The sequence below is a fragment of the Mustela putorius genome, unplaced genomic scaffold, assembly GCF_011764305.1.
Source record: "Mustela putorius furo isolate JIRA1106 unplaced genomic scaffold, ASM1176430v1.1 tig00003899_pilon_pilon_pilon, whole genome shotgun sequence".
In the NCBI taxonomy this organism is placed as follows: Eukaryota; Metazoa; Chordata; class Mammalia; order Carnivora; family Mustelidae; genus Mustela; species Mustela putorius.
Window position 1 is genome coordinate 9,389,160 of NW_025422048.1, and position 18,306 is coordinate 9,407,465.

The 18,306-nt window shown below is 43.5% G+C and overlaps 1 protein-coding gene across 2 annotated transcripts; it reads left to right on the forward strand.

Moving 5' to 3' along the window:
- Positions 1 to 3,052: 3,052 nt before the first annotated feature.
- On the forward strand, positions 3,053 to 15,584 carry SLITRK4 (SLIT and NTRK like family member 4). Of its 2 annotated transcripts, none has more exons than XM_045068154.1 (2): positions 3,053 to 3,407; positions 7,704 to 15,584. In XM_045068154.1, the coding sequence occupies exon 2, from the start codon at positions 7,754 to 7,756 to the stop codon at positions 10,268 to 10,270; it is 2,517 nt and encodes an 838-aa protein (XP_044924089.1). In that variant the 5' UTR covers positions 3,053 to 3,407; positions 7,704 to 7,753; the 3' UTR covers positions 10,271 to 15,584. The 2 variants fall into 2 exon arrangements, with proteins under 2 accessions (XP_044924089.1, XP_012902197.1); XM_013046743.2 differs by lacking the exon at positions 3,053 to 3,407 and adding an exon at positions 3,688 to 4,226.
- Positions 15,585 to 18,306: the final 2,722 nt, after the last annotated feature.

The window sequence follows — 18,306 nt, forward strand, 5'->3', positions numbered from 1 at the left end:
CCCAAAGTTTAAAAAACTGTCCAGCTTTATGGAAGCAAGGGTCTTCTAAACTTATTTGATCTTAGAAATGTCTCTTCCCAGAAGATATGTTAACATCCTCAGAATTTCCTTCTATTCCAATTCGAGAGATGCCAGATTTGTAATTTCTTTAAATGCCACAGTATAAATAGATTTTCAAAATTAAGATACACTGAAAGATCTGTGTGTGATACCTGGTTACCAAAATTAAGGCTAATTTGATTTTAAACAGCAACAAGACAGAGGGTGCCCCGCTGGCTCAGTTGGTGGAGCACGTGACTCCTGATCTCAATCTCAGGGTCCTGAGTTCGAGCCCCACACCAGGTGTAGAGATTACTTAAGAAAGTAATAATGATGATAATAATAATAATAATAAAATCCAGCAGCAAGACAAGGCAGGATAAATGAGGAATATGAGAAGGCAAGACCACCGACAAGGGCCAAGTTTTGTTGGTGTTTTGCTCCCTTGTGCAGTCAAATGCTCTTCCACTGAGCTATACCCCCTTTTGCTCCCTTGTGAATGGTAGCATTTGATCCACTAAAACTGCCTTTGGAATGAAGGATATCCAGGAGCTTCGTGAAATTCCTGTGCAGTTGTTTATTTGCCCTGAAAGTGGGAGACACAGCAAATCGGTGTAGTCCTATGGTTCCAGTTGTAGAAGAACAGAGGCTGTTGCAAATCTGTCTCATGATATTTGCATTCATATATTTTAGGAAGAACATAAGCTTTGTGTTTCTTTCCATTGCCACAAACAGTGCTGGAGTTTTCTTAACACTTTTATTTACTTATATATTTACTTCCCTTCTTTAAGCTAGCAATTTCCTTTAGTTTACTATTGTTCTACATGGACATCACATGTCATTCTAGGAGCCAGAAAAGAGACTGCAGGACTAAAGGATTGGGTTTTTAAATACGAAAGCAAAAGAAGCAGAAGGCATGGAAGCTGTTACTTCTATGCTATTTTTAGGAGTATCCATTTTATCATTTTTAAACAGCAAAATATTTTACATGAAAGCATTCATTTTAAAGACTTGGATATTAATCACCAATAAGTTTTTAGCACTAGTATTAATCGTAGTTTATTGATGTTCTAGCTGTACTTGTTTTCAGACTTCTGTCTCCATACCCATATGAAAAAGAACATTTCACAGTTATTACAGTCAAATTACAGTCAACTCTCAGAACAGTTTCTAAAGTTGAATAAAGGTAGGCATTTAAATCATCTGATATTTACTGTCCAAATCTGGCCTTTTCAGCTATCACAGTGCTTGGAATGTGCATTATATTTTCAGGTAAAATTTTTTTTGCTCACCCTATTGAATCTTGTTAACATTTATAGTAAAGGACAAACAATTCCTCTCTCCTGATCAAATATATTGTAGCTTCCTGTATCCTTTGCATTTAGAATAAATGCCAACTTGTTTTGGTATCCATTCCCACTTTCAAATTGCATTATACAATATAATGCAAATGTGAGTTCTTAATTAGCAGGATCTGTTTTGTTCAAAGGTACAAAAGTAGAGGGGCTTTTCACCATACTGCAGCTGTGACCTATGGAGGAAACAAATTTCACCCTACTAAAAGTTGCTGCACTTGTGCCTATGTTGTTATGGATGGATTCTTTAGTGTTTCTTTAAGTCATGCTATTTCGTAACGGATTTCACATGGAATACAGCAAAATTTACCATTGCTGCCCACTCAATTTCTGCCTCTAGGTTTTTAAAAGAGAAGAAGATGAAATTTTTAAGGACAGTAAAGAGTGGGGGTAGAGAAAAGATTCTTTATGAAAGATGCAATTTATTTACCAAGGTCATAAGAAAATACGCCTATATACACATATCTATTTAAATATTCATTTATATATTGTACATGCATCTCTATATACATGCTGTGCCCAGCAAACATTTGCATGAATGTAACCTGAAGGCAGCCTCATGAAATGACAAAAATGAAAAAATTTGAACTTCTATATAAATAGATACCACAGATAATATACAAGATAGGACACTCTCCACAAATAATGTAATCAATCCTTTGCTCATCGGGGTTTTTTTGCCTAGATTTGAGGCCTTTAAACACCAACCAATTATGGTAAATGTTTAACTGTAGGAGTTCAGGCAGACAGCCAAATTTTGATTTCAAAGCTATTGCTAGTTTTAGTTTAAAGAGTTTTTCATTTTTAAGTAAAAGCATTTCGGGGGTACTGAGTATACCCTATCAGTGGCTAGAGCCACTGGAATTTGCATACGTGGATTAGGCAGAACATAGGTCCTGAAGCGGTGGGCCCTGCAGTATTACCTGAAATGTGCAAAAGAAGGGGCTAGGAAAATACTCACCATTTCTAACTTAGCTCTATTTACCTAAAGCCAGTTATCCCCACAGACACAAAGTAAAGAGAGAGAGTTGTTTTTCTTAGCCAAGCACCTACACAAACAGCAAGGTTCGGGGGAGGGGAGTAAAGAGACCATTTAGCCCTTCCCCATTAGGAAAGCCAGGTATTGGAAACACAGACAGGACAGCCAAAGTCCCCCGCCCCACAGGTACATTTGCTTTCTTGCCAAGCCTATTAACTAAATTCCCAGACTGCACGAAATTCGTTTGAACATTAGCCTTTCCCCGGGATATTCCTACTCTCTCGTGGGAGCACTAGCAAATGGGTAGAAGAAAAGGGCCTAGACAATTCACACGCTGGATTTGCAGCCTCTGGGTATTGGAGGTTGTATTGCTAAAGCCTCTTTGGTATAGACAGGAGAGCCAGGGGGCTACCGATGTGACTTTTCTTAGTCGCTTCCGTCCTCTCCTTTCTGATTCCCCAAGGTATCCCTTAGGTCTCTTCCCTCCCAGCCCCAAAGCTCCAAACCTTGTCCCCCTTCCCTAAAGCCTCTCATTCACCACTACCCTCCCCGGTCACCACCAAAGCCCGGAGAAGTGGAACGCACACAATGCCTCCCTTATAGGGCTCGAGCTGGGAACTGGGCATGCTCAGTAGCCAAAGCAGATTTTTTTTTTTCTTCTTCTTCTTTTGGTCGCAAGTGCGGCATCTCTCCCAGTCCCACACCTCTCTTTCCTCTATCTCTATCCCTCGCTCCCCACCCCCAGCTCTTTAAACGTCCTGCTTAACCCGCTCCTCACCGAAGGCACGCAGAGTTCTAAGGTGCGGAGAATTAACCCGTCTCCTCCTAAACCCACTAAATAAGTCTCACTCTGAGCTAAAGCTTCACACTTTTGCCTTAAAGCCCCCAGCCCCTCAGGCGCACACAGGTAGGGAGAGTGAGGATACTACTGGATCCCAGGAAACTGGTCCCAAGAAGGCTCCATCCCGGATCGCCCGCTGCCGAAGAAGTATCCCCGGAGCCCTCCTGATCTGCGGGGTGACAACTAGCCGAAGGTACTGTACCCGCTATACAAAGCCCAAGTGCGATTGTTGCCTTTGAATGTCATTGTTGTTGACTCACCCCCCTCGGTCCTGGAATTATTGAATCCCGCGGAGATTCGACGACCCTATCTGCCTCCCTTGGCCCCCCTCCCCCACCTCCGACGTTTCTTTGGCTTTGCCGGGGTTCTTGGTTGCTCTCTCAAAGGAACGCCCCGGGTGTGTGTGTGTGTGTGTGTGTGTGTGTGTGCGTGTGTGTGCGTGCCTTCGTTCTTAGGGGACTGAAGGAGGAGAAAGGAGTCGAGTGTGCGTGGATGTGGTGAGGAGGATGGAGGTTGGCGCTTTAGCGTTTGGAGACTGGGGTCTCTAGGCGTGAGGAAAGGGGTCGCTCCTCCCTAGGGGGTGTTTTAGGCATGAAGAGGGGGCGGATGCCTGGGGGAAAGTGCGCTTTCTTGGCGTGTGGGCAGAAGAGGAATCAAGTGGAGGTGTCTGGATGGGGGACAGGGGGCCTCAGCAATGTGCGGGGGTCGAGGTTCCTGAGTTTCGGGAGGGAGGCTGCTTGTGTGCGGGCAGGAGGGGGGGGCGGGGGCGGGGATTCAGCGCGTGTATGTAAAGGTGCAGCCCGTGTGCGAGGGGCTGGGTGCGCGCGCGGTGTCTGGCCGGGTGCGCGCGCGCGCGCCGCTGCCCGCCTGCTTGCCTGCGAGGACTGCTTGGTGGGTTTGACGGGCGAGCCGGCGCGGCGCAGCTCGGTCCCGGATCACGCAGAGACCATCGTGGAAACTGCAGAGCGGATCCCGGCGCGGCGGGCCCTGCGAGAGCTGCTGGGCTCCGGAGGTGGGTGAATTTCCAGCGGGGCTGCGCGAGCTGCACCGACACTCGCTGCCTCTTCCCCGCTTGGTTCGGCAGCACCAGTGTGTGTGTGTGTGTGTGTGTGTGTGTGTGTGTGTGTGTGCCTGCGCGCGCGCACGTGAAAGGGGGGCAGGTAGATTATTATTTTTAGTTTGGGTCGTGTTGGTTTGGGGCCGGCCGAGTGGCCAAAGCGACTATAGTGGCTACCCCGCCACCACCCTGCGTGCCTACCCACGGCGCGGTCGCAAGTCCCCGAGGACCAAAAGAATCCGGTGTCCTTAACATCGCTGCCTCCGCGGCCGGGGTGGCGAGGAAAGTGTCCTGGTCTAGGGCGGCTCGGGCTGTCGGGGCCGCTGCTGCGCTGGCTTTGTTTTCTGCGCCCCACTCGCAAGCACTCTAGGCGGACGTGGATCTGGGGCTCAGGGCAGTGGCCCCCGAGCCGGTGGGAGATCGCTGGCACCAGCAACACGGGGAACGCGAGAGAAGCCGGTGGCTAACTCTAAAAGCCCCGCAGAGCCGGGCAAGTGTTGGCAGCGCGACTTTGCAAGATGCCCAAATGTTGAGCTGATTTCTGGCTTGGTGAGAGCAGCACTCTGTGGCTGGCCAGTGGGGGCGGGGGGCGGCTGGGAGGGCGTAGGGGGGTGCCTGGACCGCCGCTCTCGGCCACCGAGCCACCGGCTCACTCTGTCCGTGACAAGCGGGCCAGAGACGTCCCAGTGGCCCTCGGCCTCGTGGCCTGAGCCGGCTGTCTTTGACCCCTCAGCCACCGCACGCCCGGGTCTAGAGAGGCCGAAGGAAACTCCAATAGCTGCCCCTTGTGGGACGGGAGCGCGCGGAGAGATGTGTGCGCAGCGGAGCTGAGGGCCCCCGCGACATCCCGAGCGGTCCCCGCCTCTGCCGCCCGACCCACGAGGCCGCCGCTTGGGCCCGGGACCCGGGAGGGGGGCTGAGCGCCGGTTCCGGGCACCGGGATGCGGCAAAACGTTGCGGTACGCGCCACCGCCGGCAGCCCCTCCGGCCGCGTCGCCGCCGGGCCCGAGGTGGCGCACAGGGGGCGGCAGTGACCGCGTCTCTCGGCGGAGCCCCCCCCCCCGTCCCCGCCTAGGCGGGCGGGCGGGCGGAGGTTTCTCTTGCCAGCTCCAGGGGAGCCACCTCGGCCCGCCCCCCGCAGGCGTCTGTTGCCCGCAGGCCGGCTCGGGCGCCGAGCGCCAGGAACCGCACTCCGGTGGATGCCCGATACGCGGTAAGCCCAGCGGGGTTTGCGCGGTCCCGGCCGGCTGTGGGTGCCGAGTGGCTCGCAGGGCACAGAGACCCAGAGACGGGGAGGTAGATGGGGAGACGGGCGCTCTCGGCAGACGCGCCGCTCTCGGCCAGCCCGAGAGATGGCTTTTGGTATCCAACTCCTACTTTGTGGGTTTTCTTTTTCTTATTTTCCTTTTTTCCCCCCGATTTCAATATGTGCACGTTCAAGTGGTATCCTGTGAATGAGAGGTTTCTTCCGCTTGCATTCAGTGCCCCCTTCCCCTCTTCCTAGCAACCTTCCAGCCCTCCTTCCTCCTCTCCCCACCACTCCATGGTCTCTTGCCCTTTTGGTCCCTCTTCCTTGGAGATCGACTCCCCCTCTCCCTCCCTTGACACTCCAGCTGCCTGCGGCTTTCTCTGTTTCACAGGAGATGCATTTGGGAACTTCCTAGCTCGTCCTTGTGGCTTTTTTCCCCCTTGCTATTTAAAGTAGAAATTACGAGGAGGAGGGCAGCTCCTTATGCAATTTCAGATCTGCTGATGATCCTCGTTGTGTTTTTGTACTGAATTCAGGTTATTTCGGTTTTTTGTTTTCTTTACATTTCTTTCTCGTTTGGTTGATTTTTGGCTGGGGGGTAGTAACAAGAAATGATTCAACCGAACCAGAATAGCTACTGGAAACCACATCTATAGGAAGGCAAAATGATCATGTGAAATTTTGATTTTACAATGAAAGTTGTCTTGGATGAGGTCATACTTAAGAATTTATGACTTCTTTTTGCACTGCCAATCAAACTATCATGGTGAACAGGGGGAATGCATGTCTACATGGCAGCAAGGAGCATCTCGGCCGTGCCAGTGCCGGCCGTATTCTGAACCAAACTACTTGAAATGCAAATCTTTCTGGGTCGTGGCTAAAGGATGGTGTATCTTGCGACATGGTTGGTTTTGCCACTAGCTGATTCCTCGTGGGCAAAATAAACAAAGGAGTTTTTGTGTGACACTTCTTTGTATCATTCCCTCATCATGTGTTCCTGGGTAATTTATTTATTTAATTAATATCTGGTGGTAACCATATTGAAATTGCATTCGAGAAGGAAAAGACTCACATGGCTAAAATCACATCAGTAAAAGGCACAGAGCTTATTTCTCTTTTTAGGCTTTTCCAGGAAACGTTGTATATATTTGTACATGCGTGCACTATTGAAGGAAATGGCTACAACGGGTTAATTTGCTAAGCATTAAACTCCACTAGGTGATTTGTGATTTGTTTATAGACAGAGACATGGGGTGGTGATATTGGGAGGAGATGTTTGGGAAGTGATGATTTTAGGACAAACATTTGCTGTACTAAATGTATCTGGTGCTGCAGATAAAACCACTCGAGGACTGTAGTGTGTGGATTCCCCTTCCTCAGCAGCGCTAGTCTGTGGTCACAGTGAAGGAGATGAGCATCTGAGCCAAGAGTCAGACGTCAGACGTGGGTTCAAAACGGCATGTGAGGGAAAAGACGTGGGCCAAGTAGACAGGAGACCCGGTTCTTGGGGGGTGGGAAAGCTGTCTGGACAAATGCTAGGCAACTCAAGATTTCAGGCTTCAGGTTTCTCTCCTGCTTTCAGGGACCCAGAGACAAAAGCCCCGCACCCCCACCCTGGGCCCATTTGGGAGATGACTGTCAGGAAATTAGGTACTGTGTATTTACTTTAAATTAAAACTTGGCCATTTCCTAATCAGTTATTTTTCTAGACCATCACTGGGTCATCTGTGTTTTTTAAGGCAGACATGTGCAGGAGTGAACTCGTTTGTGGCAGCGTGCTTACCTGTGGGCTGAAGCTCAGGCAGGACTCCTCCCTCGGCTCCTTCTACCTTGATCTTTCGACTGTCCCCTCCACAGCAACCCAGTCCCTCCCGTTGCCACCCTCCGTTGAATCCAGGGCTCTAACACCTTCTCTCTTCAGCCTCCTGTGGTCTGTGTTCAAGGGTGGAGTTTGATGGCCCACGTAGAGCAAGTATTTTCCGAATGTAAAGGTTTAAGCACAACTAAGCGTTTTTCTCCTGTTGTTTGTTGTGTTTCTGCACAAGTAAAAGGCATATAAACTACAGGCATGGAAATGAAACTGACAGCATTTCCGGTGATCATTTTTCACTGTGGTATGATGTAAACGCAAGTACTTTTTCAAGTAATGGTCATTGAAAAAATGTTTTCTTTTTATTTTTTAGATTATTTCTCTTTATTCAGAAGCATAAAGTTGTTTGCTGATTGCAAGAAGATGTTTCTTTGGCTCTTTCTGCTTTTGTCAGCCCTGATTTCTTCGACAAATGCAGATTCTGACATATCAGTGGAAATTTGCAATGTGTGCTCCTGCGTGTCAGTCGAGAACGTGCTCTATGTCAACTGTGAGAAGGTTTCGGTCTACAGACCAAATCAGCTGAAGCCACCTTGGTCTAATTTCTATCACCTCAATTTCCAAAACAATTTTTTAAATATCCTCTATCCAAACACATTCTTGAATTTTTCACACGCAGTATCCCTGCAGCTGGGAAATAATAAACTGCAGAACATTGAGGGAGGAGCCTTTCTTGGGCTCAGTGCATTAAAGCAGTTGCACTTGAACAACAATGAATTAAAGATTCTCCGAGCTGACACTTTCCTTGGCATAGAGAACTTGGAGTATCTCCAGGCTGACTACAATTTAATCAAGTATATTGAACGAGGAGCCTTCAATAAGCTCCACAAACTGAAAGTTCTCATTCTTAATGACAATCTGATTTCATTCCTTCCTGATAATATTTTCCGATTCGCATCTTTGACCCATCTGGATATACGGGGGAACAGAATCCAGAAGCTCCCCTATATCGGAGTTCTGGAGCACATAGGCCGTGTCGTTGAACTGCAACTGGAAGATAACCCCTGGAACTGTAGCTGTGATTTGTTGCCTTTGAAAGCGTGGCTGGAGAACATGCCATATAACATTTACATAGGAGAGGCTATCTGTGAAACTCCCAGCGACTTATACGGAAGGCTTCTGAAAGAAACCAACAAACAAGAATTATGCCCCATGGGCACAGGCAGTGATTTTGATGTGCGAATCCTGCCTCCGTCTCAGCTGGAGAATGGCTACACCACTCCCAACGGTCACACGACCCAAACATCCTTACACAGATTAGTGACCAAACCGCCGAAAACAACCAATCCGTCCAAGATCTCCGGAATCGTAGCGGGCAAGTCCCTCTCCAACCGCAATCTCAGCCAGATTGTGTCCTACCAAACGAGGGTGCCCCCTCTGACACCTTGCCCAGCACCTTGCTTTTGCAAAACACATCCTTCGGATTTGGGACTGAGCGTCAACTGCCAAGAGAAGAATATACAGTCCATGTCTGAACTGGTCCCGAAACCCTTAAATGCCAAGAAGTTGCATGTCAATGGCAACAGCATCAAAGACGTGGACGTCGCGGACTTCGCCGAGTTTGAAGGACTGGATTTGCTCCATTTAGGCAGCAATCAGATTACGGCGATCAAGGGAGACGTATTCCACAATCTCACTAATTTACGCAGGCTGTATCTCAACGGCAATCAGATTGAAAGACTCTATCCTGAGATATTTTCCGGCCTTCATAACCTGCAGTATCTGTATTTGGAATACAACTTGATCAAGGAGATCCTGGCGGGCACCTTTGACTCGATGCCAAATTTGCAGTTGCTCTACTTAAACAACAATCTCCTGAAGAGCCTGCCCGTTTACATTTTCTCGGGAGCACCCCTCGCTAGACTGAACCTGAGGAACAACAAGTTCATGTACTTACCCGTCAGCGGGGTCCTCGATCAGCTGCAGTCTCTCACACAGATCGACTTGGAGGGCAACCCCTGGGACTGCACTTGTGACTTGGTGGCATTAAAGCTGTGGCTCGAGAAGTTGAATGACGGCATTGTCGTGAAGGAACTGAAATGCGAGACTCCGGTTCAGTTTGCCAACATCGAGCTGAAGTCCCTCAAGAATGCAATCTTGTGTCCCAAACTCTTAAACAAGCCATCGGCGCCGTTTACGAGCCCTGCACCTGCCATAACGTTCACCACCCCGCTGGGTCCCATTCGAAGCCCTCCCGGTGGCCCGGTGCCTCTGTCTATTCTCATCCTCAGCATCCTCGTGGTCCTCATCTTAACTGTCTTCGTTGCTTTTTGTCTTCTTGTTTTTGTGCTGCGGCGAAACAAGAAGCCCACGGTCAAGCACGAGGGCCTGGGGAATCCCGAGTGCGGCTCCATGCAGCTGCAGCTGAGGAAGCATGACCACAAGACCAATAAAAAAGACGGGCTGAGCACGGAAGCCTTCATTCCACAAACCATCGAGCAGATGAGCAAGAGCCACACCTGCGGTTTGAAAGAGTCAGAAACTGGCTTCATGTTTTCAGATCCTCCAGGACAGAAAGTCGTCATGAGAAATGTCGCCGACAAGGAGAAAGATTTACTACACGTGGATGGCAGGAAGAGACTGAGCACAATCGATGAGCTGGACGAACTATTCCCGAGCAGGGATTCCAACGTGTTTATTCAGAATTTTCTGGAAAGCAAAAAGGAGTACAATAGCATAGGTGTCAGTGGCTTTGAGATCCGCTATCCAGAAAAACAACAAGACAAAAAAAACAAGAAGTCCCTGATAGGCGGCAACCACAGTAAGATCGTCGTGGAGCAGCGGAAAAGCAGCGAGTACTTTGAACTGAAGGCCAAACTCCAGAGTTCCCCTGACTACCTACAGGTCCTTGAGGAGCAGACAGCTTTGAACAAGATCTAGGTCATGCAATCTCACTTCATACAGAGGACATTTATTTAATGATGAAAGTGCCTTTTGTTGACTTCTAACTCCAAATACTATATTATCAATAGGCATAGAGGCAGGTGTTTCTGAGGCTGTCTCATTAACTGTAGCTGCAAAGATGTGTCCGGTAGAAGAGAGTTTCCTTAATAGATTTTACTACATAAAACCTATACTGTGGAGTCCTGTGGGGATACTGCAAACTCTATTGCCAAAGGGATGCTTTATATACAGAATACGCTGAATTTAACCTCAAGAGGCAAATCTGTTTTGTACCCCGATGCAAAACCTCCGTCTCTTTGTGCTTTGTAAAGCAAACTCGAGAAAACTGGTACCAGTGTTTGTACCTCAGCTGGGTCCTTCATCTTGCACGTAGATCAAGTCGGTGGAACTGGAATCAATCCTTTTGATTTGTGGCATTGTAACAACTCTGTGTAAAGATTATCTGAAAAGTTAAAAAAAAAAAAAAAGCATGCAAAGAGAGAACATTCGATAGTATTTGTAAATCGGTAAACTTTATGGCCTGCATCTTGAAACCGCTGGATTTATAATGTTAAAATTGTGCAAATATTTGTTTAAAATATACCATGCATTACGTAACTATAAAATAAATTTGAACACTTTAAGCATTACCTGTCTATACATAAAACCTAAAAGAGAAAAGTCAACGTGAGTTACATAGCGTTTGTGGTGATCTGAAGAAATACACGATGTTTATCAGAATTACACAAGGCTCAAATTAAACTGACATTAGAGTTTGTTCTCAGTTACGTGAAATACCCACAATCCTTAAAGGTTGTCCAAAATTAGCGAAGTGCTTACCGTGTGAGCGCACCCAAAGCTATTTTTGTAACATAATTCATATTTATGAAGTACTTTGTATACTAAATAGGAAAATATGTACTCCTTAATATGTATTTAATATGCCTGACTTGTTTTCCTGATCACAGGGAATTTATCAATAGGTATACATTTAGACAGGAAAAAAAAATATACCAAACTGAAACTGAAGCTTCTGTGTACAGAAATATTCTGGACATTGTGATCAGGTATAATTTAAAAACGAAACAAGGGAAAAAAAACCACAAAAACACAAAAATACAAAAAAAAAGATAAAAACCAGTTCTGTGCTATTCTTGAGAACTTAGCATATTATCTTCAGATTTGTTACCAACCGTGCATTTTAAAATAGGTTCCTTAGTTTTATAGTATCGTGTCTGGGGCAGTTGTTATTTGCCATCAGTTGTCTTGCTTTTCAGGATTCTATGAGCTTAATTCAAATAGTTTTCACTACAACTATTTAAAACAATTAATGAGTAAGGTTAATAGTTATATCTCGTATGCATCAGTATCCTGTTCTGTCATCATTCCAGCTACTATCAGATAATCCAGTAGAGCAGTGAACATCTCGGCTCCCAAAGCCACACTGTAAAATGCTTTCATTGGTCTCAGATGAGTTCACTGTGTTTGCTTGTGCTGTTAACTTCTAAGTCAAAATTGGTCAAAGGAAGGACTTGATAATGGGAAACATTGGAAGATTTTTAGGAGCTCCCAGTTAGCAAAGCGACATCCTAGAACACATTACCTTCTTGGCCTGCCTACTTATGTATGTTTCTTTGTGCTCCATTTCTGATAATCACTGTATTAATCAGTGAGTTAACCAAGAAGGTAAACATAGACATTCTTCATGAACTTCAAGTGGCAGATGTTTTGGCGCAGCTTCCAAAATGATATTATGGCTAAAGTTGTAACGTAGTCCCTTTATTAAGTACTAATTTCAGGGCTTTATAGGTTTGTTCCAGGATGAAAAAGAAATAACTTGGCATTCTTAGACGGTGTGCATGTATGTGTGTGTGTGTGTGCCTCTGTGTGTGTGTGTGTGTGTGTGTGTGTATTTGGGTGTATATGCAGTATACAAATATTTGTTTAAAATATACCATATAGGTAATTTGGAGATTTTTTTTTAAATAGCAGAAAAAATTGTCTCCATATGTATGTGCTGGTGCTCTTAAAACTTTAATGTGTAATTTTAATTTTCATGACAATGTCTGTGAAAACTTTATATGAATATTAAAAAATAAACAAATAAATACTTGCTTTCTGATCTTGAAAGAAAAGACACAAAGACGTGTGCCCAACAGCGTATTTTCATCTACAGTTTCCTAAGGACTTTTAATATGCCATTACCATGCCTCCATGCGTCCATGGATTAAAGGGCTCCTAATGCATACTGACAGGATAAAGACGCAAAGGCTTCAAAGAAAGTGTTTTAGTTTATCCTGTCAATAAAGTATGGATTGAGGAATCTTAAGTAGACACTTAGGGGAGGAACCGGAAAGCTCTATCCATGATCTGGGGATAATAGGCCATTGGGATGATGCCTTTTATTCAGTGTGGTGATGCTTTGAAGATGTTTCAAGAGTACCTGCCACCATCTCAAACTTGCTGTAGCATATTGGCTATCTCATCCCCTTCTGCCAAAAGGTATAAATGTTCAACTTTTTTAAAAAAGGAATTTCAATGTGTGTGGTTATTTGGAGGTTTTAACTGTAAGTGAACAACAGTAACAAATCCTTGGTTAAGGCTGATCTATTTTCCTTAACTGAAGTCATTGTGCCTACATGATACAGTGTATACTGTTTTGCACCTGTCTCTCATTAGTTCTCCTTGTACATTTTATGGTGATGTAGTTAGACCTAAGTTTTGCATTGAGTACAAGAGCAGTTAAGATACTGTATCTACACTTTGTTGGCTTCAATGATAACCTTGATGTTAGTTTAACCCCTTGAGGAGTGATCTACATGTCAGTGCAGCATCTTTGGTGGAATTTGATTCAAATCTAGAAAATCCAAGAAGTGCTCACTTCTAATGTGGTCTGACACATCATGGGCTTCTTGGCATTGTATCATGTGCTTGGACTCTGTTAGAATGGTTGCAAAGAAGATTAGAGCGTATGAAATTAGTGAAGGGGTTGAGATAATATATTATGTCTGTGTAATATAAATCAAGTTTTAAATTATTTTTTTATGAAATCAATAAAAATGGTTCAATTCTTTCAAAGTAAATCTTTGTGTAATTTTATGAGAAAGCAGCTATTAAAATACAGTGATTCAAGTCTATAAGGCAATTTATATTCTATATTTAGTTTTCCATTCTGAAAATGAACTGAATAAATATATTAATTAGAAAATCATTTAAGACCAGCTTTCTTTTGTTGCTTTTTGGAAGCATTTTTTTTTTCTTTAAGCCATAAGGATGCATAAATTATACAGGGCATGGCCTCATGAGTAACGTCAGCAGGTATCGCAGAAATAACAGAACACATCTAGAAATGTATGGCAGTAATAGTAATCTATAATATCTTTTGCATGATTTGTACATTGACATTGTATGAAATGAGCACAGTGAGTTTTTTTTTTTTGTTATTGTTGTCGCATCCAAAGAGCTGGGGAGAAAATATATTAAGAATGTATTTATAATTACTATTTTGAAATAAAGTAAAGAAAACACATTGTATTGTTTTTACCCTGATTTGATTATTAGTATTTGAAGTTAATTTATAAGATAAAAATCCAGTCATGCTATAAAAGTTAGTGTAAATCACAGAAAGAAACTGTTTTAATGACTTTTGTTTGCTTTTAATAACATCAAGGTCTTAGCATTTATTAAATGCCATTTTTATGAAAGTATTAATAAAATCGTTTGCTACAATGGTATTTCTGAAGCCACAGTTTGTTAAATGTATTTATCTTTCCATTATCTTTCAGAGGAAATAAAGCAGTAACCAAATTGATATTTTCACCTAGATTTGAGGGTAAGATACAGAGCTTTAGAATACTGTTTGTATTAAACGTAATTGCTAAATCTCTGTTAAGAGATGCTTTCTTTTCCGACATCTTTGCCATCCGTGTTCCTTTCCACTGGCAAACCATTCCCATTAATCAGTTGGGATCTGACTAAGATTTGCTTATCTGCTAAGATTTGCTTATTGCAGATAAGCAAATATTAATATTCCATCTTAACTATCTATTTAAAGGCTTCTGCATGTTTCCTTATGGGAAGAGATGTAGAGAGAGGGAAACAGAGGGAAAATAGAAATGAAGAGTGTCGTGGTCTTAGGTTTATACCTAGCAAGACTGAAGAAGTGAGCAGTATATTCTGTTTCCCTCTCTCTGCATCTCTTCCCAAGTTCTTCGTGAGTACTGAGAAGAGGGCTTTGGGCCCCGGCCACTCAGTTATGTAGACAAGTGGTACCAAATGAAGCCTTGGCTTCAGTTCCAGTGCTCATTCAATTAGTCACTATGGTCAGATGGGCTGAACTAAAATATCCTGTTTGTGGCTTCACTTACTGGGAATAACTAGCAACAAAGATCAAGTTCACCTGATAATTGTTAGCCCTCAGTTTTGGATTTGCTAGTTATCTGTCCGTTGTTAAATTAAAAGCAAACAGGAGGTTAAATGAATTTTAAATAACTTATTTTGGACAAAATTGCCCTTAATCTAATTTTGAATTTTGTTTCATGTTCGTTTCCACTGGTTGATAAGATTGCATTTCAAAAGGGGAAATCCAGGAAGACAAACTGTGTTGTCTATCTTATATGCGCGAGCAGGACTTCTTAATTTTTTTAGAGATTTTCGTTTAACCTGTTGTTCCTATGTCTACAGAGGGAAAACGGAGTGAGGCTGTGAGACAACTGCTTATAATGCTTCGAGCCAAATAATTGCTATTGAGAATAAAAAGATTCAGATTTTTCATCCAATTCTAGTAATTACCAGATCCATGTACTACAGTATCCAGAACCAGGAAAGAATGACTCAGTGCTCCGTCTTAGTTTGCTTTTGTAGACACTGGCTAGATAGAAAGTCTAGTGATTTTATTAATATGTCAGGAATGAGAAATTGCTTGTTTAGCTTAAAAAGCTCATGAATAAGGTCTCCATAGAAATTATATAGGAGTATGTAATGAAAAAGTACAAAACGTCACTTTCAGATTAGCTCTAGGAAGGAAATAATCTTCTAAAGTTTCTGAGCAACACATTTCTCTCAGTTGACACCTTACAGATACTAGGTCATGTCCTGTGTTGCTGGTTACCAACCTGAGGAAGTCATGTTGTGCAATGGTTACTGCTTGTGGAAGTTTTTTCAAAATCACAGTAAGATCAGTTCTCCCGATTACGAACTGCAATGTATATTTTCATTATTGTTTCATGTAAACTGAATCATTGTGGTAAAATTCTGGAGTTGATATTCAGTAATTTTAATGCTGTTTTCACTAATAAAAGTCTTTTCTGATAGGTCATATTTGTAGCCATTTAGTGTGTTTATTAGTGTGAAATCAGTAAAGCTCAACATCAAGAACAAATACGAATTATTTGGGTTTTGGCCAATGCAATTGTTTTGTTAGTTTCTACAATAGGCCAGGTCTAAAAGAAAAACCAAACAAAAATGGAACAATAAGCCAGATCAACCTACACACACACACACACACACACACAGGAGTACACATAAATAGTGAACTATGCACAAAAAGAATTATTTAGTTGATAAAAACACAATGTTTCTGCCTTGACTACCTAGATTTTCCAAATCAAAGTAGGTTCTGGGGCCCCAGTGATAAATATTCACTTTAAATGGAAACCTGACCACTGTGTTCATATATACTAGTAATCAAATCACAACTATTATTTAGAGAACCATGTAGAGACATCTAGATCCAAAATAAAGGTAATGATTTGATTAGACATTATTAGAACACGGAGGTTAAAAAGAAGAACAAGGAGGTTACAAATTATTGACCAAAGAGAGGATAAGGGCAAAGGAGTGTGCAGAAAAAGAAAATGCTTATTTATCAAAAAAAAATGCTTATTTATTATTTATCAGAAAGAACTCAGAATCTGATTACTGAACAAGAACTTTGGCAACATACGTCAAATAACAGCCTTCTTCTTATTCCCCCTTTCCACTTCATTTCTTGTAAATAGGTATGAAACCCAGCACATACCAACACAACGCGAGTAATTTGTACGTTTTCAAGGAATTCACTGGTCCATTAAAACAACGGGTTACCTTTTCAGCTCCCGTGGAATTGTTTCCCGGACTGACTGACATCACGAACTGACTGTCAGGGCCTCCTGGTAGAACTCTAGCTGTAAAAAAACAATAGGCAGGATTTGTGCTTAGTAAGAATAGGAAGTGAAACATACGGAGTACATATAATGAATTTGGATAGGGAGCAAAAGAAATCGATACAAACATTTGGGTTCCTAATCCCATGATAAAAAGCTGCTAAGCCTTTTGGTTTGTTTTCAGAAATTGTATTTCAATACAAATTACCAAGTGCACATTTCAAAAGCCATTTCCTGCAAGAACCCCCGGGATGCCATGTCTCTGCCATGGGTCTCCTTGTTCCATAGCAGGGCTGTGTCGTCTTTGCCAAGTCCTCCCTGCTGGAAATTCTTCTCTTCTGCTGCTATGAACAGCCAACATCATCTATGGCACAGGCTAGCTCAGGGAGCTTTTTTTGCTTTTTTTTTTTTTCCCACTGCTGTTCGGTTGTTAGTGACAAGACACACGAAAAAATCTAGAATTCTATGTGCAAGCATGTATTTACCATTGTAGTATTACCACATCTAAAGACGTTATTTATTTATTTGACAGAGATCCCAAGTAGGCAGAGAGGCAGGCAGAGAGAGAGGAGGAAGCAGGCTCCCTGCTGAGCAGAGAACCCGATGCGGGGCTCCATCCCAGGACCCTGAGATCATGACCTGAGCCAAAGGCAGCAGCTTTAACCCACTGAGCCACCCAGGCGCCCCATAGTATTATCACATCTAGAGAGCATTTCTACTGAATGCGTATCCCACATGGCCATCTTTGTTTTTATTTACCAGCCATCTTCCAGCCTACAACAGCTACCAGTTGTTTTATGCCTGGCTCTCCTTCCAAGTGGAAAGTAATTCCATCCTGGAAACTCACCGTTTATTTATAGAAAGAATCATCACACTTCTATCTGCTCATTTCCTTCTAGAACTTCCAGAAATATAGAAAATTTAGTACAGTAAGTGATTGATTTAAAAGAAAGTCGTGCTGACACAAAAATAATTTTAAGAAGACAGAGTGTGGGGGCGCCCGGGTGGCTCAGTGGGTTAAAGCCTCTGCCTTCGGCTCAGGTCATGATCTCAGGGTCCTGGGATCAAGCCGCGCATCGGGCTCTCTGCTTGGCAGGGAGCCTGCTTCCCCTTCCTCTCTCTCTCTGCCTACTTGTGATCTCTCTCTGTCAAATAAATAAATAAAACATTAAAAAAAAGAAAGACGGAGTGTGTTATGGGGTGGGGGGCAGGGAAGGAAGCCAACTTTAGGAAGATGTTTCTTGTGTTTTGGGTCTCCTTGCCATGGGTTCGGAGGGCAGCACCTGAACTCCTGAGCGGGACTCGAGAAATCAGCTTGCACTCTGGAGCCCCTGTGATAACTAAAGAAGTTCATTACTCCTGACACGTGGGCAGGTTTGCCATGTGTTGCCATAAACATGGCTGTTATTTTCTCCTTGCACTATTTCAGAAAATAGTCATTTGCTCAGATTTGGCACAGCTGCTGAAATGCTGCTGTATCAATTCTCACCGTGAAAATTCACAAAGCATTTTTTTTTTTCTATATGTAACTAGGCAGTCACACAGAAATGTGAATTGGAAACCGGATAAAACCATCAGGATTAAGAAGGGAACTAGCCTGTCCTTAGGAAAAGAGGGCTTTTCAGAGAACCAGAACGCAGGCATTTTATTAAAATTACATCAAGGTAGAGCACCTTCCTTTGAACATGTCGGCTTTTTCTTTTTCTTTTTTCTTTTTTTTTTTTTCTTTTTTTTTTTTGGTAGGCTTTGATACGTGCGTTATGAGGGAAGTAGGACTCAGTTCCGGAACAGTATTTCCATTCTCTGCACAGTCATCCTGGTTGCTTAGATGCGGCTGCAGTGTAGAATGTGTGAGCACTAACTGGGTTATTTAATCTCAAACGCGTATCT